The following is a 20,984-nucleotide window of genomic DNA, read 5'->3' as shown; positions in this document are numbered from 1 at the left end:
TACCATACTTTCATTTTTACTAATTGTGTTGATATGCATAATTCAAGAAGCTATAAGTAATAACGAAATATCATTAAACAAAAAACAATAAGTATGTTCATTGTACATTTAATTAGGCTAATATCTGTTTTTTTTAATTATTATATATATTGAAACTTGTTAGTGCTTTGGGATACTTGGAACTTGAAAATAATGATGAAAATTAAAAGATGGACCTGATGCCACCTAGTCTGTGTGTCCCATGTTTCTCTATGGTGGGCCCTACTCCAGAATCCCAACAAAGTATGATTTATCTAATCAATATAGATCTGCTTCCAAACTCCACATAATAATCTAAAAAATTATGTGTCTGAAAAGTTAATCCCTTTTTATATTTCGGATGTTGAAAACATAATGAAGAGAGGAGTCTACCAAATAGCTCAGTTGCGGACAAGAAATATTATTCAAAACATTGTAATTATGGTATGATGACAAAATAAAAATTAGCGAATAGCTAATTCTCTTAGAGTAATTTATTTTAAACTGGGAAGTATTAAGGAGAGAATCCATGCAATGTGCAACTGTTTTCGGATAATATCATATTTATTGAGTGGGACACACCAGAAATGAGATGTCCTTGAAGAACCACCAATTGCCTTTCATATTCTTTCATACAATGATTTTGACACACTTTAAATTTATCAAAAAAGTAAATGTATTACGGTCAATAATTCAACCAAGTTCATTGAGGCAATTTGCTTTTGTTGTGTGCATTGTCATGGTAGTAGACTAGAGAGTATAGACTACTCTCACTCACTCGTTTGATTGAGCAAAGGAAAGTGCTTGGAGACTCTGAGACAAATAGAACTTGCAAAAAGAAAAAATATAGATTAAAAAAAAAAAATATTGGGGTTTGTGTAACTTAGTGTGACCCACATTTTTGCAGATCCCACTTATAAGAAAATGATTATTTTGCCCAGAGAATATTTGGGTTGTGATAGTGAATAGCATAAAATATATATTCTTTTGGGTCTATATATAAACCTGAAAACAACTATTATGGAATTCTATTAGGCTGGGAAATGGGCAATTTAATTGGAAATCAGCCATGTTAAAAAAAAATATATAAAAATTGGGAATCAGTCACATATTTCCTTCGTCCACAGAGGTAGCTCAACAACGTGAATATAAAAATAGAATTAACAGAAAATAGATATCATTAAGTCTGGTGAGACCCACTTTTAAGACTTTCATTTTCTTTTTCTTCTTCTTCTTTCTCTAATTTCATGGTGAAGAACATGGGGTGTGCCCACAAATGCCCTCACTTGATTGTGACCCTTTATTAGTTTATTCTTCCTCCCCCATTATTTTATATTTGTTTCTCCTTATTTCAGAAATAGTACTCAATCACATGACTTGAGAGAGAGAGAGAGAGAGAGAAAGAGATTTTCCCACATAGCTCATACCATGTTATTATATAAAACATGAATCAAAGGAATACAAAAGTCCCAGCTTCCAAAGGTAGATCTTGAGTGTGAGTGTGTACACAAACAAATGAATATACAAGGTGGTTAATTTTCTAATACATTAAGCTTAAGAAATGTTCAATTTTTTTTTTTTGGTAGCTTTATATGTGTGTATGTATGAATAAGTGTTGTTGGGTGAACAAAGTTCCTTCCTTTACAGTGTTTCAGGTCTCAGCTAAGGAAGCAAAGCTAGAGAAGACACAAAAGCTAGTCTCTTTGGATTGGACCCATGAGAACCTGGTTTCTTAGGTGTCTCAATTATGAATATGATGACGATGATGTTGAAGATTCCTCAGAACTCATCAAAGCCGTATTCTCAGTCTCTTCTTCTTGGTCTTATTACACTCAATTCCGAAATATGTTGCAATTTTTGGGAGGTACATGCATGCATTTCTCTCGTTTCCTCCAACCAATATTATTTTTGAAGTATATATATATATCCTAAGAGAAAACAAAAGATGGGTTTTGTGGGTTTAAAACACTTGTGATGGTGTGTTGTTAAAGCAATGTATTAGTCAATTAGCATGAATAAAAATGTTTTTTTTTTTTTTAGTTTAGAAATTGAAGGTTTGTTTTTAATAATGTGGTCCAGTTGTGAGTTATTGTGCTTTATTATTGTTTCTTCATATTCCATGTTTTTGATAGCTTACAAGAAAATAAAGTTTGGCCAATCCACATATAAAATATCTGTTTACTTTTGGTTCTTAGCGAATGGAGAGAAGCGAAAACGAGACAATACAAACGTATATACGGATATATATATGATACAAACCCTATATCATATATTTTAATTCATTAATACTATTCAAAAAGCCACTTTTGTGTTTGCACTTTGTAGTCTTTTTGGTGGCATTTTTGTGTGGTGTAGTCTTTATCTGCAAACAGGTAATCAATACAGTCTGGAAGAAGAAAAAAAAATAGTACTGATTTTTTTTTACAAGTTATATTCAAGAGAGTGAAAAGGGAATATATATATATATATATATATATGATTGATCTGTGAATTTACATTATCCCGAAACAAGGAATCTAGAGAGGCTTTCATGACATTCGCTAGGGAAGAAAAAGAAAAATGATTGTCTTTGCGACTGTGAGTGAAGAAGAAAAAAAAATAAAACAGCAAGTGGGGTTCTTCACTGAAAACCAGGGAACAATCTTTTCTACATTGTCGTTTTTTTCTTTTATTTTTGTTAACTTAGTACATTTAGCTTTTAACAGATTATGCAGTCATACACGTGTAAAAGCCAGTGCCTTTGGCTTTCACTGGCCGTTTAATTTATATACCAAACTCACACACATCAAATCACATATTTTTGCACTTTTTTCCATTATTCATTGCAGTTGGGTTTGTGTTAATCTCTCTTGGTCTGCACGAGAAACATGGCTCTTCTTCTGATTTGATCACTTGATTTAGGAAACTCCAAACCCCATGTAAGTTCTGCTACAAAGTTTTAATCTTTACGAGAAAGAGAAGAAAAATGATTTATCTTATTCTGTATTTTGGTTTAATTTCTCTTCTTTTTTCTTTCTCTTGGGAATATGATAGATACAACAAGTGGAAGAAGAGTAACTTCTAAGTAATGGACGAGAAAGTGATCCCAATCCCAAAACCAAGCTATCTTTTCGGGTCAAGTGACGATAGTTTATACCCGGTGTGTTTCGGCGTTTCGTTGGCATTCTTCGCGGTTCGGGTCTTGTCATTGTTTCCCAAAGAGGTCGGAGAGTTCGAGAGATGGTCCGAGGCGAAAGAGAATTTGCTGAAAGGAAGCGCTCAGCTCATGGGATTGCTCGCGTGGAGAGTCGAAAAAGAAGGACTCGACCGCGAGATCACGGAAGCCAGACTCGAAAAGGCCGAGAGAGACGTGGCCGAACTGAAGAGGATAAGGCGAGAGGACGCGAAGGCCAACGAGAAGGTTGTCGGGATATTCGCGGCTCAGGAACAGACCTGGCTCGTCGAGCGCCGAAAACTCAGACAACACATCGGAGCCTTGATCACCGAGCTGAGGCACCAAGAGAAACGCGCCGACCAAGCCGCTTCGGAGGCCGACGAGAGGCTCAGAGAGACCGAGGCTTCGTTGCGGAAGAGCATGGATGAGGGCTTGGCCGAGGAGCGCGAGAAGAGAGAGGAATCGGATCGGAAGCTCAGAGAAGCCGAGACCTCCCTCGAAGAGCGGTCTTCGGACCTGAGGAAGTACAAGACCGCGTTCATCGAGCTCGTGTCGAACCAGAGGCGAGTCGAGGCCGAGATGGGTCGAGCCACGAGGCAGAAAGAGGAGTCGGTGCTGATGGTTCAGAAGCTCTCGGCGGAGATGGTGAAGATGCAGAAGGATTTGGAGCAGAAGGACAAGATATTATCGGCAACGATGAGGCGCTCGAAGCTCGACACGGCCGAGAGGCAATTGCTCTTGAAAGAGGTCAAGCTCTCTAAGGCCAAGAGGAAAGAGGCCGAGCTCGAGAGCGAGCGATGGAGGGTCGTTTCCGAGTCGAGGCGCGAACGGAGCTCCTTGAGGAACATGTTCGCAAAACACGCCAACTCGGGATCTTCGATCGTTTCGAGCGATCGCTTGGATTTGGACGACGGTGAAGGCTTCGATGGCTACTCGGTTCCCTCGAATGAGGACATTGGTAAGAACAATTTACACCTTCTTTACGGTTAGTATCGGTATTATAAGAGGTTTTAGTCTATCAAATAGAGGTCGAAAATAATCATTTCCAAGGAACGAATAAATCAAGGCTTCGCCTTTTTGGAAGAGTTACGGGTCTCTCGATAACTTGATTCCCTCGAATGAGTACACTAATAAGAACAGTTTACATGTTTTTATCATCACCCTTTTTCAATATTTACACGATAGATGTTGAAAATATTCATTTCGCCGGAATGAATTAGTTTAGTATTGGTTAAGGCTTAGCCTATGGGTGATTTACGAGTCTGTCGAATGGTTCGTATGAATTAGACTGGCAGTCTTGTAGAAACTTGAAATTTTTCTTCCCAAATTATTTGATTATATTTAGTATTTATAGAACATTATCAGAGAGACATGGCATTTGATTTAAAAAAAAAAAAAAAAAATTGTGTTATAATTTGTCATTTGCATTTTTTTCGAAGATGTGAAGCAGGTCGAGAATTGGGTGCGATCGGAGGCGGAGAGGTACTCGGCTGCGATAGAGCAAAGGCACGGCCTCGAGATCAACGCCTTTGTGGAGCAAATGAGGCTCAAAGACGAGAAGCTCGAGGCTTTCCGTTGGCGCCACCTCAGCACGGAGCTCGAGACGAAGCGCCTTCAGTCCCACGTCGAAGCCCTCAGACACGAGGCCGTCAAAGCCCAAGCGGTCCTCTCCGAGAGAGAACAAGAATTGGCTTCCCTGAGAGAACACAGAGACCGAGAAGAAAACGACGAGGAAGAAGACCGAGCGTTGACTCTCCAATCTCCAGAGGACAAAGAAGAGGACGAGCCTGAGCCCGAGCCGCGGTTCGAGAGCCCGAGCCCGGCAGAGTCAACGGGCTCGAAAACGAGTGAGAATTCGGGTTCGCCGTGCCAAGGACAGAGCTTGAACAAGGCGAACGGTTCGCAGTGGAAGATCGATCTCCACGCTCTTGGAGTGTCTTACAAGCTAAAGAGGCTCAAGCAACAGTTCATTATGCTCGAAAGGCTTCGAGGAACGCGAACCGAGAGCATCGGCGACGACGGAGCCGGGACCAAGGATTTCTTGTCGCTCATGTCTTTTCTCAACAAGCAAATCGGACGATACCAATCTCTACAAGCCAAAGTCGATGATCTTTGCAAGCGAATGGTATGTCTTCTTTTTTTTCTTATTTGCACTTGTTGCGAAAAAAAAAATAGTACTAATGTGTGACCTTCTTGCCTAACTTCCGTCAATTTTTTAATAGAATCTTAAATGTACTACCCAAAAAAACCTGGTGTATCTATGTGATTTGATCCATTGTCATTCATCTCTGTATATTCCGCGAGAGTTCAGAGATTAGTAGTGCAAAAAAAAAATTTGATATGGGTCAAAACCACGGACGAAAAAACCACCCGTTGGCGTCTTTTTCTTTTTTGCACAAACAGTCCCTGAACTTAGAAAAATGGCATCCGCGACCTTTACGTCCAACTTTCGACAATTTTTTGATAGAATCTTAGTGTATGACCCACGTGGCCTTAATTTTATTTTAGGGGTCAATCTGCTAAACCTGTAAAGTTTAGAAACCGCGGGAACAAATAAAAAAAATTTCTTAAAAGTCTGCTTAACTTAATTGTTAGAAGTTAGGCAAAAGGTCCACAAGTACCTACTTTTCAAAGTTCATAAATTACTAGTACCAAAAAAAAAAAAAAAAAAATTAGTCTTATTTAAGTCTGCTTAGTCGAATTATTAGTCTTGTTTAATGGAGCGTTAATAATTTGTGCTATTCTTGTCCTGTTGCAGCACGAGAGCGATCTAGAGCTGTGCCGAGAAGATTTCAAGGTTGCGAGGACAAAAGAGAAGACAAAGATACTCGAGCATTATCTCGAGGAGACATTTCAGGTTCAAAGGTACATTGTGGCAACGGGACAAAAGCTCGTTGAGGTTCAGGCCAAGATCGGCTCGGGCTTCGTGGGGATCGCCGAGGAGCTCGATAAGTCAACGGGGTTTGACCTGAGCCGGTTCTCGGAGAGTGTTAGGTCTCTTTTCCAAGATGTCCAGAGAGGCATTGAAATTAGGATAGCCAGAGTTATTGGAGATCTTGAAGGGACTTTGGCTTGTGAAGGAATGATCAGCTTGAGGAGATGGTGATTTTTTTTTTTTTAAATTTATTATTTTTTTTAACAGCATTTTTAACATTGTTATATAGTTATATGGTTTGAATGTGATTATATTAATATATATATATATATATATATATATATATATATATAAGTAGGCAAAATTATACAAAGTCTTGTTGCTTGCAACATATTTGGGAAAAAAAAAAAAAATTAGTGGATCCATTGATTGGTTGCTGGAATGTCACCTTGATATGAAGAAAAAAAAAAAAAAAAAATCAGCTGTTGTTTTATATATTGTAATTATGAATTAAACGACATGTCGTTTCGAGAAAAGAGTAACATGGTGACGTGTAATTTGACTCGAGGAGAATTTGCTGTCATTTGCTCCATACAAACGACTTGATGCTTTTCATCATTGTTCGTCTTGTATTTTTTTTTTTTTTTTTTATGTGAAAGGACAAAAATGATACAATAATTTATAGGCGTCCTTGTGAAAGTTGTCCATGCTTACAGAGATTTTATAATTAGAAAACAGCTGGCGAAGTTAGATAAATAGGTACTTTTATATTGCTTTACAAAATAGAAAATAGGTATATTTAAGGCGAAAAATGTTTTTCTACTTGGAAAAGAAACATGGTGATTTGTTTACTTGAGTTAAAAATAAAATTTCTTCAAACAAAAAAAAAAGTAACAAAAAAATAAACTACATGTGGACAAAATTATCCCTATTTTAAGAGTAACTAGAAGTCTAGAACAGCTTGACAATTTGGTGCTTCTAGTGTGTAATTGGATGTCAACAACGTATTTTACTATTTACAAGCATGAGTTAATAATCCTACATGAATTAATTTAATTTAGGGAAAATATCATGTGTCTGTATTTAGTATAAATATTGCGTTTATTTTTACAATTTCTAAAAATAACAGACGTCTCGCTTAATATTATATTAATTGTGAGAAATAACACTATAAAATAAATTTGGCCAGCTCAATTTTGGTTAAAAAAAAAATCAACAAAATCTTATAAAAAAAATGAGAGTTTTGATATGTACAAAATATAATTAATATTAATAAAAATGTTAACACTTATGATATTTTTAAAAATTATAGAAATAAACACAATGTTTCGATTAAATACACAGAAGACATGTTCCTTAACGTAATTTACTATAATGAGTTGCATAATTATATAAATTGAAGAAGCCAACGTGCAGCGTTGTATACTACTTTCTTGCAATGTTTAAAATTTCGGGGTATTTCGGGGAAATTGCGTGGAAATTTCGTTATTTTTGGGATTCCGGCATAAAAATGAACATTTGTCGTTTCGCATATTTTTTCCGTCGGCATTCCCAGGAATTTCGACCGTGCCCACATTATTTCCACGTTGTCTGTGCAAAATCAACAATATTTCCGTCATTTCTTGGAAATGTCGTCGAAATTCCCGTATTATTTCCACTGTTTTGTGCCGACAGTTTGAGTTTGTGATGAAATCGAATCGTTTTATTTTTTTTGGAAAAATCTAGCCGAATGAAAGATGTGTAATTATGTTGTGTGGTTCACATATGTTTTTCTCAATTTATTTTTTAATAGAATCCAAATTTATTTGATATTTGAGACTTAGATTTCAAAGTTAGAATGTGTTTTGAACTTACTATTGAGTCAACCTACTATTGAGTCTTTTTATCTATGTTGAACTCAATATGTGTTTTGAACTTAATCTTTGTTTTTCAACCTATTAAGTGGTTTAGACCTTTTGTTTATTTTTTTTTTTTATGATATGTGAAATTATTACGTGTGTTGGAGACTTGAATTTGGAGTTTAAACTCATTATGTGTGTGTTTGAAACTAATTTATTTGTTATATTAATAATTATGCAACATTATTTTCGTCAGCATTTCAGTGTTTTATCGAAATTTCCGTCGACACCGCAATTTCCGTCGACATTTTTTTAAGCAAATTTTCACATTTTTTCCGTCGCAATTCTCATCGGCCACCGCAATTTCCGTTTTTTGAGACCATCGGCACGAAATCGGCCGTCGGCATTTCAATCCTTGCTTTCTTGTTTGATTTGTCTTTTTTATATAGTTAATTCTTAGAACATGGTGGTAGCTAGGTCATGATTATGACAATTTCAGGTGACAGAGAAGTCGAGAAAGGAAGTTGAATGTAGATTTTTACTATATACGAAGAAAAGCACAATAAATAGGAAGAAAAGTCATCAGATATATATGCCTCATATTTAGACAGGTGAATATATAATAAGTGGTGATCCGAGTCAGGTTAGTCGAGTTAAGTGGCCACTTGCAAATTTATTTCTTGTGAGGAGAGTAATATCACTCCCTTCCTTGCTCGCGAAGTCATAAATTTACTTTTTGATGTTTCTTGGTTTTTGTGTGGTCATGGTGTATTGAAACATGTTATTGCGATCCCTTGATCTAATCGCTTTTAATATCATCGTATTTAATCGAAATACAAAATTTATTTTCTCAATTTAAGAAATTAAATCTTAGTCATTCGATCTTAACAAGTGAATCATATTTTTTCTCTCATCCGTCAGATCAGCATCTAAGATTTTATTTTATACAATTTTTTAATTTAATATAAATGATAAATATCACTTCTAAAAATATGTTATATTGTAAATATCATCATTTTCATTTATTTTTTACAAAAATAAAATTTGAACTCCTCATAATGCTCTTAATAAAATACCACCATTTTCGTGTTTGTACCCTTTATTTTATGAAAATAAGGACATTAATATACTTTATAACCATAATATATTTATTTCTTTTATTGGGTTTTTTTTTATAATTTCGACGTTCATACTTTTATTGGAAAAAAAAGTAAACGTAGAAATAAACGCGGCATGCTAATGTGTTCTAAGATATAACGTTGTCATTTTCATAAAAGTAATGGTACAAATCTAATATTTCTGAAAATCAAAAGTACAAACATAATATTTTACTTAAATTCAAAATATACATGCCCGTTTTCCTCTAATGGCTTTATTTCGGTACACATACTAAGGGTAATTAAGCGAAATATTGACTTACTTTCAAAAACTTAGGTTTTGATTTGGTTTAGTGGCGTAAAAAAGTACAAAGAATTAAATTTAATGAATTCAGGCATGCCAATCTGTCTGCAATTAAAAACTTCCCCATCAGTGGACTAATTACTCTTTGGTTATATCGCTTCGCTTTCTCTTCTGCGAAAATAATACAAAATCCAATCCACTGTCACATTTTTTGGGTCCATTCATGCTATGAATGATTTACTTCATAATATATATATCCAATAATTTTGATGATCATATTGATTTCATGAGACTGGACTGCCCATAAACAAGTGGCGAGTGAGTGGCCCAATAGACAGGTGTATATATCTGTCTGTCCCCAATATTAAACCTTTTCACCAAAACATTTAAGCTCAAAAAATAAGTATAAAAAACAGTTAGTAGTAAATAGAAACAAAAAGCAAAATATTTTTGAAGATCAATGATAGATTATAAAGCTTTAGAGGAGCAGATATATGGATCAGCTGGGGCAATTTGTTTTCTAGATCCTTGCTGTAACAGAAGAAATATGTGAATATATTGCTAATTTAGATGATTTTTTTTATTTACCAAAATATGTTAAATCTGTCACAAAAATTAATGTAGTTTTCATAAAAAAAAAAAAAATATTTAAAGACAGTAAAACCACATCCAACATGTCCAACTTCCTTGTATATATATTTTTTTAATTGGTTGGGGATTAATATCAGAAATGATTGATTAATATGGTCCAACCATTTAATCCAACAGCGTATTTACAGCCAATCTTCCATCTAGTAGCTAGCTTCTTGTAGTTAAAATCTATTCATATTATTATTATATATAAGGAGACCTTCTCTCTCACGAAACACTGATCAATGAACAGTGTGTCATGGTTTTTTTTTTTAAATTAAGATATTGGATCCTAAACAAAAGTAGTGTTCATTCGTACCGATTTTTTTTTCTACCAAAAAGATAAAAATATTTTCATAAAACTTTAAATACATTTTTTTCAAACCTAAGTATTTATGGACATATTTTTATTTTTTCAAACTAAAATATATTAATTATTCCGCAGCAACGCGCGGAAGATATTGCTTATAATATATAAATTATGTAACTACATTTACAACTATATATACGAAAATATTATATATATATATATGTATATGTGTCTATAAATAGAGTAAAGCTATTTGGCACAACTCACGATCTACAAACGATCCATTCAGAGGTTGACATGTGGAAGTTGGTGGACACGTGTCAACCTCTGAGTGGATCGTTGTGGATCGTAAGTTGTGCCAAAAATCATTTCCCCTGTAAATATGTTGAGTAAATGACTTTTCATAAGGAAATTTGTTATTGTTTGACTCAGCACTCATTTTCATGTGTCTTTTCCAAAACCTGCACACATTTGTGATATGTCGGACGAAATAAGGAGAAGAGAAATGTTTGTAGATAATGGTTTTTTTTATTATAAAATGTTTCATAATTTGGTTATCGTTCTTTTAAAACACTTCCTTTATTGTACATATGTTCCTTTCAAAATTGAGGACATCACTAGCCTAAGTATACATTACTTCCCAATTTAAATAATGTCCCTTTTAGGACTTTTTCGATATATATATATATATATATACGACATCGTGATTGGTTATTATCAATCCAAATGAATTATTATTGTTTCTCATTTTTTAAAAACACCTTAAAAAAATTCGGATTTGTGATAGAAAAATTCTATACACAAATTATATACCTTCAATAGATAAGTATGAACCGAAATTTTATTATTGAACCTATATTTATCTTGTAGTTTATCCGATCAAAGGATATACGCAAAGGCGGATGTACTTATTGCTTAAGTGGGATCAAAGCCCCCTAACTTAAAAAAAAAAAAAAAAAACATGGAAAATGTATAAATAATAAAAGTAAAATATATATAGCAAGATAAAATAGTATACTTGATGACTGATTGTCATCGTACAATACTTTACACAACTCTCAAAAGAAAGAGAAAAAAAATGATACCATTTTAAACTCCTTATGCACAAATAATGCAACACAATTTACAAAAGAAAAAAAAAAATACTTCCTAGATAATGATTGTCTCGATACAATTTAGTTTAACTTTCTATCAATCAAAATCATATTCTCCTACTACAGATGCCGTCTTTTGCTTAGTGTGTTTCTTATTCTATATGAAAGATGGATCCTCTAGGTTAGATGCATTCACCGTCCATGGATTTACATCATGAAAAAAGATGAGAGATGCAATGTTGGTGCATATCGGGAAAGATTCAAATTATGTTCACGAAAATACAAAGAAAGCATGTACAGATCTCATAAATCAACCATCACACATTGTAAGAAGGTATGAAAACTACGTCCCAAGAAATTGAAGAAAATAGACTTCGTGTGAAAACTTATATTAAGGCTATTACGTGGCTTGCTTTTTCCAGGATGTTCGTTCAGAGGTCATGATGAGTCCAACACATAAAAGAATCGTGGAAACTTTTTGGAACAGTTGAGTTTCGTAGCTTCCTATAGTGATAAATTGTTAGAAGTTTTGGATAAAGCTCCTCAAAATGCTTCATAGACATCACCAACAACGCAAAAACAAGTCTTACATGTGTTGGTGAATAAAGTGAGAAACTACATCCTTGAAGAAATTGGTTATTCAAAGTATTGCATAATGGTTGATGAAGCGCGAAATTAATCTAAAAAAGAGCAAATGTCAATTGTTTTTTTACATTTCTCGACAATAATGATTGCATGCAAGCATGCAAGAGCGTTTTTTTTTTTTTTTTGTCTAATTCATGTCGAAAATACGGCTGCGTCAACATTGAAAAATGGTTTTTTTTTTTGTTCAATCTATACGATTGCAAGGTTACGATGGTGCAAGTAGCTTGTGTGGAGGATGGAATGGATTGGAAGCGTTAATTTCAAGTGAATGCCCTTATGCTTACTATGTTCATTGTTTGGCTCATCGCTTGCAATTGACATTAGTTGCGGCATCTAAAGAAATTATTCATGTCCATCAATTTTTTTATCAAGTTGAACTCCATTGTCAATATTGTTGGTCCATCATGTAAACGCAATGACCAGTTAAAAGCTGCATATGCTGCAAATATTGCCAATTTACTTCAAAATGGTGAGCTTGAAACTGGAAAATGGCGTAACCAAATTGGTTCCTTACAAAGAGCATGTCATACCCGATGAAGTTCTCACTTGAAATCTATTTCTAGCTTGATGAAGATGTGCAACCCTGTGTACGAGATTTTGTTGAACATTATTGAGGATAGAACCACAACTTCTCAACGAGGTGATGCAGATGTTGCTTATGAGATGTTGACTTCTTATGAGTTTGTTTTCATAATGCATCTCATGAGTCTTAATGTGATGCATTTGGCTTCATCTACTAAGTCTCTCTTGCAGACGTTAAGTACTGATGGATGAGATGGATTAACTACTAATGTCATATAGTTTGCAAATAGCTCAACATACCTATACAAGATTTTGATGCCTCTTATGTTCCAAGACGAGGAAGAGCTCGCAATCAACAAGATGAAATTACAGTTGGGCATCACTACAAAGTTAATATCTTCAATGTTGTGATTGACTCTCATCAGTTACAAGAATTGAATAAAAAATTAAATGATACTCATTCTAAGTTCAGCTTTAGATCCAAGATATATGAGGATATCATTCAAAATTGACGACATTTGCCAGTTGGTAACAAAATTTTACCCTTAAGACTGATGAATATGAGATAATACAACTAAGGACCCAGTCTGAGCACTTTGATCATGTGAGATAGCTTTCTGATTTTGAAGCATTGGAAATTACTTATGATTTATTTCAATGGTTGATAAAAACAAGAAAAATGAGCTTTTTCCTCTCTTGTATAGGGTGATAATTCTTATTCTCACACTTCTCATTTCTACGGCTACTACAAAGCGATCTTTTTCAGCAATGAATATAGTCAAGACGACACTTTGTAGCAAGATGAAAGAAGAGTTGTTGACCGATTGTTTGTTTAAATACATTGAAAAGGAAATTGCTGATAAGTTTAGTGTAGATTCAATTGTTGATGATTTTCATGACAGGCAAGAGAGATGTTCTTTATTTAGTAAATTATCATGTAATCATAATTTTCCTCCGCTATAAGTGAGAGTTTTTTTAATAAAATTTATGTGGTATCGTATATGTTTTAAAAAAATGATTTGAAGAATATTTAGCCTGCAATGTATTGTGTTTATATTGATAGTTTTATATTTTGAAAATTGGCCCCCTTAAGTTTAATTTTTGGCTCCGCCCCTAGATATACGTGGGTGATTTTCTCATGGCAATACAATATCTCACACGCTCACATATTTGTTAAACTAACAATTATGGGCGAATTTCACTTAGACTCATGTATAGTTTTACTTCAAGAAGGATATGATATACATAAACCTAGGATTTTCAAACCTTACCAGCCGCTACCCACCCCTCCTTCAGAGGCTTCTAGTTCCAATAGTGGGGAGATGGGGTCTTCAAAAACTTTATTTGCGTGGCTCTTAATGGTTGCTTCTTTTTGTTGTTTTCATCAAGAAATAATGTTTTTTCAACATCGGTTCGTCAATCTTCTTGCTGCCTCTGACGTCATTTCCGGTCACCGCCACCTGTATCCATTTTTGGTTGCCCCTCTCTCATCTCCGACAGTCGTTGGTTCTTTCTCTGGTTGCAAGGGTGGATCTCGTCCTCGGCAAGGTGGGTAGGCGCAGAGTTGGGCGACGGGACAACATCTCATCCTCTACGCTGTTTGTTGATTCCTCTACTTGTTGGGGCGGAGTTTAGACACTGACGAATATTGGGTGGGTTGAAATTTGATGGTTTGTTTTTTTGTTGGATTTTACCATTAGTTTTCATTTCAACATCTTTAGGTCAATTTTGTTTTGGTTATATTATGTGTGTGAACAATTTACTCTGTTATTGGGTTTTGTTTGGTTTGTCTTTTATTGGAGACGGAATAGCTGTCTTCCACCATCTAAGTTTGGATTTCCTGTTAGATGTTGTTCTATACATGTTGAAGATTCATTTTCTTCATGGTCATCGGACTACAGTTGATTGGATTTTTTCATCAACAATTATGGGTATTCTAGAAGAGCCGTATGGTGCTCGATTTTCAATGTGCTTTTTGTTTTTCCATTTCTCGAAAGTAGACGAGCGATCACTTATTCTTAGTGTTGATTCATTTCGACTTAGGTCTGTGATGCGTCTTGTATCGAAATGTAATTTTCCTGTATTTTTGAGTATTTTACCTTATTTTTAATGGAAATTCCGTGTATTTCTAAAAAAAAACGAAGGATATGATATATATTAAAGGGTTGTTACACACATATTTCAGTGCTCTTGCATTGCATTATGCTACACAAAAGACGCATTTACACAATTCACCTAATTATAAACCCGACTTTTTCAACAACAAAAAAAACCCACCAAACCATGTGACCGTTGATGGTCGTTAATAATAACCCCGTCATAGAAGCGTCCAATCACCACATGCACATGCAAGGGCAGTTCAGTCATTTACAAACCCACACACAAAATTCACCAGTTTGAAGTAAAAGCCATATAATATAATTCTCGTGAAGAATAAGCTCTATGGAGCGTTTTTCCTATATTATTATTTTGTCACACTTCACGTCTCTCTCTCTCTGTCTCCGTCTCTCTCTATATATATAGATATCATATATATATATACATGTAAATCATATTCATTTGCGAATCCCAGTTCACTTCTTATTAAAAAAATGGATCAAATATACAAAACAACAACGCCGAAACTCTCTCTCTACTCGCTTCCGAGCCAAGCGTCCGAAGCCACAGGCTCGGAGTCTCCGCCGTTACGCCGAACCTCCGCCTCCGTTCCGTTCCTGTGGGAGGAAGCCCCGGGAAAGCCGAGACGGACGGCCGGCGCCGTCATAACGGAGCCGGATCATCAGCAAGGGGAGCAGGAAATTACGTACAGGTCCCTGGGGCTGCCACCTCGGCTGGCGAGATTTACGAATATGCCATCGCCGACGACGGTGCTTGATGGGCCCGATCACGTGGGCCGGGCCCACTCGTTCAGGAGCCCAGAGGGGAGGAGGGAAAGGGGAATTGGCTATTTCGGGTCTGCCAGGTGGGGCAGTTTCAGGAAGCAGAGGGCTTTCGACGGGGGTAGTTTCGACATTTCGTCTTGGGGAGTTATTGAGGAGGGCCTCGTCGATTCGTGTGGTGCTGCTGGGAGTCAGTCGGAGGGTCATGATCATCACTGTGACGTTAAGCTCAAAACCGGCAATAAAAACAATTCATATGGCGTTAGAAGAAAATCAAGCTTTTTGACCCGCTCTCACCCTAATAATTTCCTGGTAAGTTTGTTTTTTTTTTGTTTTTTTTTTTTTGGGTATACCTTTGTTTTGCATGAGTTCTATTATATATGGATGCAATATAAAAAATTCTTAATTAGTTTCAACAATCAAGCGTATTTCGCCAGAAAAATACATGATACTTTTAATAATATCGAATTAGTTAAATTAGCTACGCAATTTTATGAGGGAGCGTATCGTATATTACTCTCAACAAAGTATGATAATGATTGTAGGCATTGCTGACGTACATGCCTATTTGTATTGCCATGATAATGAAGTTTACATTATATATGACCAAATGGTATACTATTCTTAACACGCCTGTTATATTATCGCCATTATCGTTTATAATCTGTTCCCACACCAGCTAAAGTATTATATTTCTTGATATAAGTTGTAAGAAATTATGTAAAATATGAATAATAACTCACTGAATTTTGTTTAATTATATTTTAATATGGCCATTGCAATTTGCATACAGCCGTAATCTGATTATATATATATATATATATATATATATATATATATATATTTATATATATATATATATATATATATGTTAGAGTAGGACGAAATAAGTCTGAAGCTATTAAAAGTGTTTTGCTACAATTAATTTATAGATAAATAAAAAAAAACTTAATTTAGTGTATTATCAGTTTTATTTTTTAAAATTTTCTCAAAATGAATTATATGGAATGAATCAAACTTGCTATATGTCAATGTATGACTTGTAATTTATGTGCTTGGACATATTATTAACAGCGTTACATTATTTGGCAAGCGCAGGCAAGTATTTATGAGGGCTTTAAGCAAGTGGTCCCATGGAGGCGCAAGCAAGAGAAGCCAAGAAAAATTGGCACTTAGAGATATAATGGCCTCACAAATAGTTATGTTACTACTAGTCATATATATTGATAGACTTATTAATATTCTTCCCACTAGACAAAATTTATTAGTTGAATTTTCTTTGCCCTTTTTCGTATATTGCTTGTTCATATATAATTATAAATAATTGTGACGTTTCTGTCACAGGTAATAATTATAAGGGGTACCACCATGGATGTTACAAGACATTATATATACATACATATATATATCCAAGCCAACTACTTCAGTCCCTCTCTAATTAATTTAGTCGTCGCATAGACCAAGTGACTTATATGGATTAATATTAGAGATGTGCATGTAGAAATGGTCGTAGTCAAATAAAATTATAAATGTAGTCACGATCTATGAAATAGTCCATCAAAAGATGAGAAATTTCACTGCATTGAGTGGTCATTACAAACACTACCATATACCACTAAAACATGACACTATATCGACACAAAATCACCAAAACACAAGGTAGTTTTGGCTAATATTAACAATATATTAATTAGATAATAGCTATACAGCAAGGAAATAAGAAAACTAGTGACGAGCAAATGCAATAGCCCTCTTGTTCTTGTAATTTGCTTTGAAACAAGCTTGCCTTAGCCTTTTGGCCTTCAAGGTTAGCTCCAAATTAGGTGTCTCCTCTAGAAGCCTTTTTTGCTCTTCCAACATCATTATATCCTCTTTGTCCATACCCATTTTCTTCATTTTTACAAACAATATTAAGATAAAATAATAAAAAAATTATGTTATATAGCCACTAATAAAAAATAAAAGATAAATTACAAAAATTATACAATACCTTGACATTGCTTATAAGAAACTTCAAGCTTCTAAACTTGCGGTGAGGCCATCTCATAATCCCAACCTCTCTACAACGCTTCTTCAATCTCGTCACACCAATTCCCAACTCCTTAGCCGCTTCTTTGATTGGCACATCAAAATGCTTTTGTATGTCACTCAACTCTAAGCCAACACATTTCTTGACTTTAGTACTTGAATTTGCCTCTCCGAATAATTTGTGGTCCAAACTTGCGTATATTTCCCTAATACTACCAACCATCCTTGACGCTTCGGTGAACATGTCACTTTTGTTTATAGCAAACATTTCATGCTCATTTTGTTGGTTGTTGAAGCTTTGGTCAAAATTAGGAGTGAGGTTGTTGGTTTGAGGCTTCTTCTCAACCATTGTGTCTTCACAATTGTCATTTGTTGATGAAAATGGGATCATGTTTTCAAATGGTGAAAACCCATGAAGGAAATTCTCAAGATCTTGGAAATCATTGAGTTGGTCATAGTCATGTGATAAAGGTGACAATTTGGGCTCTTGTATGGATTCCAATGGTGGTAAATCCATTATTAGGCTGCAAAATAGAAAGAAGAAAAAAAATTACTCGTATAGAAAAAGTTAGCAAAATTATTATGAGTCTATGATGTTATAAAGGACTCACTCTTCAAGTTGAAGTTGTTGGTCAAGGTAAAGCCAGTCATAGCCAAATGGGTATTCGATCATGGGAAAGCTTGGTTGGATTGAGAAGTAATCCATTTGAAGAAGTAATTTGCTTGAGAATGATCGGAGTGACAATGTATATGAGAAGTAATTAGTGTGAAGGTCGATAAGGAAGGAGAGTATAAATATTGGGAATTGTGGGATGTGGGTTATATTTAGAAGTTCATGTACGTACCCATTTTTGGGAGTTACAATCTTAGTGGAATTCAAACACTAATTAATTGCTCATCGGGTAATTGGTTAACGATTCCCAATCAATAATAGGTTAAATAGATAGGGTAATTTACGCGTATTTATGGTGGAATTCGCATTTAATTAATCGACTCTAAATTATCTATATGCAACTAATATATTATCAAGGAGAAATTTCATTTTCTGGACCTTAAAAGTTGAGAAATATTAAGGTTAGACTCATTAGTTGAAAAATATTAAAGTTAGACCTATTAATTGAAAAATATCAAAAACTGGATTTTTGACCGGAATTCGAACAAAAATACCATTTCAACCCTTTTAACTTTCTTTCTCTCATTCTCTCTCTAATTTTCTCATTTCCTCTATTCTCTATCTATCTCTACCTTCAAATCATCTATCCATTTGGGAGAATTCAATGAAAAATTGATAAGTTCACTTATTTAATCATCTTAAATCGATTTAGTGATATGTTTTGAGGAAAATCACTTAAGATGTTAAAATTTCACGTATTTTACGATGAAATGCGATAGTTTAGGATGAAATTTAACTATTATTTACGACAAAAGTAATGTTGAAATAGGATAATAATGTGCATAGAAATTCAACCATTTGTGCAATATTAGGGTTTATTAGGAGCATTGCTAACTTCCACTTAATTGTTAGGAAAATTGGATTAATAGAATTATTTTATTATTTTTTTTTTCGTTTATAACATATAAAGAAACCCACATTTGAAAATAAAGGAGAACTAAAAATTATGAGCTACTCTCTTTTCAGTGTCACTTTAGAGATAAAATCTCATGATATTTTCACAATGTAAATACTATATTAATAAATGTAGATCTCTATTTAATAATGTATATATAACATATAATGTATTATATTTCTCTACATAACTTTCAGTTTTTAAGCCCATGAATGGATGTCGTTTATGGGTGATGATCGACATTACATGCATAATTATACGTATTTACCCAAGCGTGGGAAATTAATGATGGTAAGTTACACAAAACGATTAACGAGGTTGAAGAAATCAATGCACTATCATTATGCCTAATAGCGGTTTTGTCATAAGTGTTTTTCACATTCCACGTTCATCATTTCGTTTCCCTCGTTATATGAAGATGATTAAAGGACTGCGTGATATTAATTAGCACTAATTAGTTTTAAGAAGCCGTCGAAACCTGAAAATGTGCCAATTTACAGTGCATTTACAGTGCGTTGTAATGAACTGGGCTTGGGTATATAGTCCATTCGGCCTAAATCAATACAATAGGTTTGGACTAGTTGGGTTATCTGGGCCTGGTCATTCTATCTAGTCTTTAGAAAAATTATCCTCTTACAGAAACTACAACTTTAATCCCAAAAGTACTATGTTAATTTTTTCTAATTCCAAGAATATGGTTAATTTCCTCTATTCTCCTCTTATTTTTATTAAACTTGTTCTTTTTTATATTTTTATATCTTTTAATTTTCAATCAAAACTAAAAGAATAAAACTACTTTCATTAAAAATTAATAATAATAATAATAACGGTAAAAGAGTCCTAAACATGAGTAAATAGCTATTTAAAACTACTATTTATGTCTTTTTCCTTTTTTTCATTTCTTTCTCCCATTTGATATCATTTGTAATATATCATGGATTAGTTATCTACATATAAATTATAATAACCACCTAGTAACCAATAAACCATGTTCCACTGTATTTAATTTTTTGTATTTATAAAGTTAAGCAAGTTTCACTGTTTATAATCTTGTTTTTGTAGTAGCGTATACTGTAAAGTATTTTTTTTTTTATCCTTTTATAGCTTGCAAATAATTTTTTAGAAATTGTACAAACTAAACCACTTATAAGAATATGACAATTAAGAAATTTCAAATACCCATTGTTTATATATTTTTAAATAACTAGTCAATCTGAATTATTTAGGCAAGTTTTATTTAAACGAATTACTTTTTTTGTCTTTCTATTATTTTTATTTTAATATTAATTTGATATAATTAGTTTACTTTTATCTTATATATAGGGCAGATTTTTTTATTTTTTATTTTTTATTTAAAAAAAAAACCGGATTCTTTGCTTCAATATATAGTTTTCTAATTTTATTTTTTAAAGGTAATCACAATTGCAATTAACGCAGATTTTTTTAAAAAACACACACACACACGGATTCTTTGTTTTAATAAATCGTTTTTTTTATTTCCTTTTTTTAAAGATAATCAGAGTGGGGATTTTATTTGATCAGGCCTAATGTTTACCATTTTTTTTAATAAGACCATTAACGCAGATTTTATTTAAAAATAACACCATTGACTTCGATGGCGATTTCACTAATGTTCTTCGTCCAAAAAATCACATGTTGGTCTTGTTACTCGTTATTTTGTTCTCATTTTGTTATGTTACAAACAAAAAAGACAAGATCTTATTTATAAGATCGTATTTATAATTTTACAAACATATACAAAAAAAAAGTACAAGATTAAAATGCTGAGAAATGCACAATAAATATATCAACAATTTTGGAGTGTAAATCAAATACTAACATATATCATATCATATCATTTAATGACATTTTTGCACAAACGATATGATCCGATCCAATCTAAAACACTTTCTTTAATAATAAAAAATGGAATAAAAATATAAAACAATCAAGTGACAAACCAACAGATACTCTATTTTTAAACAAACAAATGAATAAGAATTTATCACAAACAAATACGAT

The 20,984-nt window shown here is 33.8% G+C and overlaps 3 protein-coding genes across 5 annotated transcripts; 2 read left to right on the top strand and 1 right to left on the bottom strand.

The window, feature by feature from the left end:
* The first annotated feature begins 1,325 nt into the window (after nt 1–1,325).
* LOC149380422 (Ribonuclease P protein subunit P38-like protein) lies at nt 1,326–6,482 on the top strand. Of its 3 annotated transcripts, none has more exons than XM_089603043.1 (6): nt 1,326–1,500; nt 1,666–1,882; nt 2,847–2,936; nt 3,052–4,130; nt 4,612–5,297; nt 5,931–6,482. In XM_089603043.1, exons 4-6 carry the CDS (start codon nt 3,086–3,088, stop codon nt 6,276–6,278), a joined length of 2,079 nt encoding a protein of 692 aa, XP_089459169.1. In that variant the 5' UTR covers nt 1,326–1,500; nt 1,666–1,882; nt 2,847–2,936; nt 3,052–3,085; the 3' UTR covers nt 6,279–6,482. The 3 variants fall into 3 exon arrangements, with proteins under 3 accessions (XP_089459169.1, XP_089459168.1, XP_089459170.1); XM_089603042.1 differs by having other exon boundaries at nt 1,326–1,546; XM_089603044.1 differs by lacking the exons at nt 1,326–1,500; nt 1,666–1,882 and adding an exon at nt 2,352–2,390.
* Nucleotides 6,483–14,938: 8,456 nt separating this feature from the next.
* Nucleotides 14,939–16,841, top strand: LOC149380421 (uncharacterized protein At4g00950). The gene is made up of 2 exons (XM_089603387.1): nt 14,939–15,678; nt 16,465–16,841. The coding sequence occupies exons 1-2, from the start codon at nt 15,079–15,081 to the stop codon at nt 16,540–16,542; spliced, it is 678 nt and encodes a 225-aa protein (XP_089459513.1). The 5' UTR covers nt 14,939–15,078; the 3' UTR covers nt 16,543–16,841.
* A 250-nt stretch (nt 16,842–17,091) lies between these two features.
* Nucleotides 17,092–17,743, bottom strand: RKD4 (RWP-RK domain-containing protein). The gene is made up of 2 exons (XM_089604154.1): nt 17,357–17,743; nt 17,092–17,256 (listed from the first exon to the last, which is right to left on the bottom strand). Exons 1-2 carry the CDS (start codon nt 17,741–17,743, stop codon nt 17,092–17,094), a joined length of 552 nt encoding a protein of 183 aa, XP_089460280.1.
* Nucleotides 17,744–20,984: the final 3,241 nt, after the last annotated feature.

This window comes from Urtica dioica, chromosome 12, assembly GCF_054948205.1.
Source record: "Urtica dioica subsp. dioica isolate 48M chromosome 12, U.dioica_male_clone48M_v1_H2, whole genome shotgun sequence".
NCBI lineage: Eukaryota > Viridiplantae > Streptophyta > Magnoliopsida > Rosales > Urticaceae > Urtica > Urtica dioica.
The sequence above is the reverse complement of the archived record's forward strand: the minus strand, read 5'-3'. Positions and strand labels throughout refer to the sequence as shown.

Bases quoted from the DNA above. Each gene is read 5' to 3' on its own strand.
- LOC149380422 (XM_089603043.1), top strand. From the start codon at position 3,086: ATGGACGAGAAAGTGATCCCAATCCCAAAACCAAGCTATCTTTTCGGG. The intron at 4,131-4,611 runs GTAAGAACAATT...TTTTTTTCGAAG, and splicing joins TCCCTCGAATGAGGACATTG to ATGTGAAGCAGGTCGAGAAT. The intron at 5,298-5,930 runs GTATGTCTTCTT...GTCCTGTTGCAG, and splicing joins ATGATCTTTGCAAGCGAATG to CACGAGAGCGATCTAGAGCT.
- LOC149380421 (XM_089603387.1), top strand. From the start codon at position 15,079: ATGGATCAAATATACAAAACAACAACGCCGAAACTCTCTCTCTACTCG. The intron at 15,679-16,464 runs GTAAGTTTGTTT...TGGCAAGCGCAG, and splicing joins CTCACCCTAATAATTTCCTG to GCAAGTATTTATGAGGGCTT.
- RKD4 (XM_089604154.1), bottom strand. From the start codon at position 17,743: ATGGTTGAGAAGAAGCCTCAAACCAACAACCTCACTCCTAATTTTGAC. The intron at 17,257-17,356 runs GTATTGTATAAT...GTAAAAATGAAG, and splicing joins TTCTTATAAGCAATGTCAAG to AAAATGGGTATGGACAAAGA.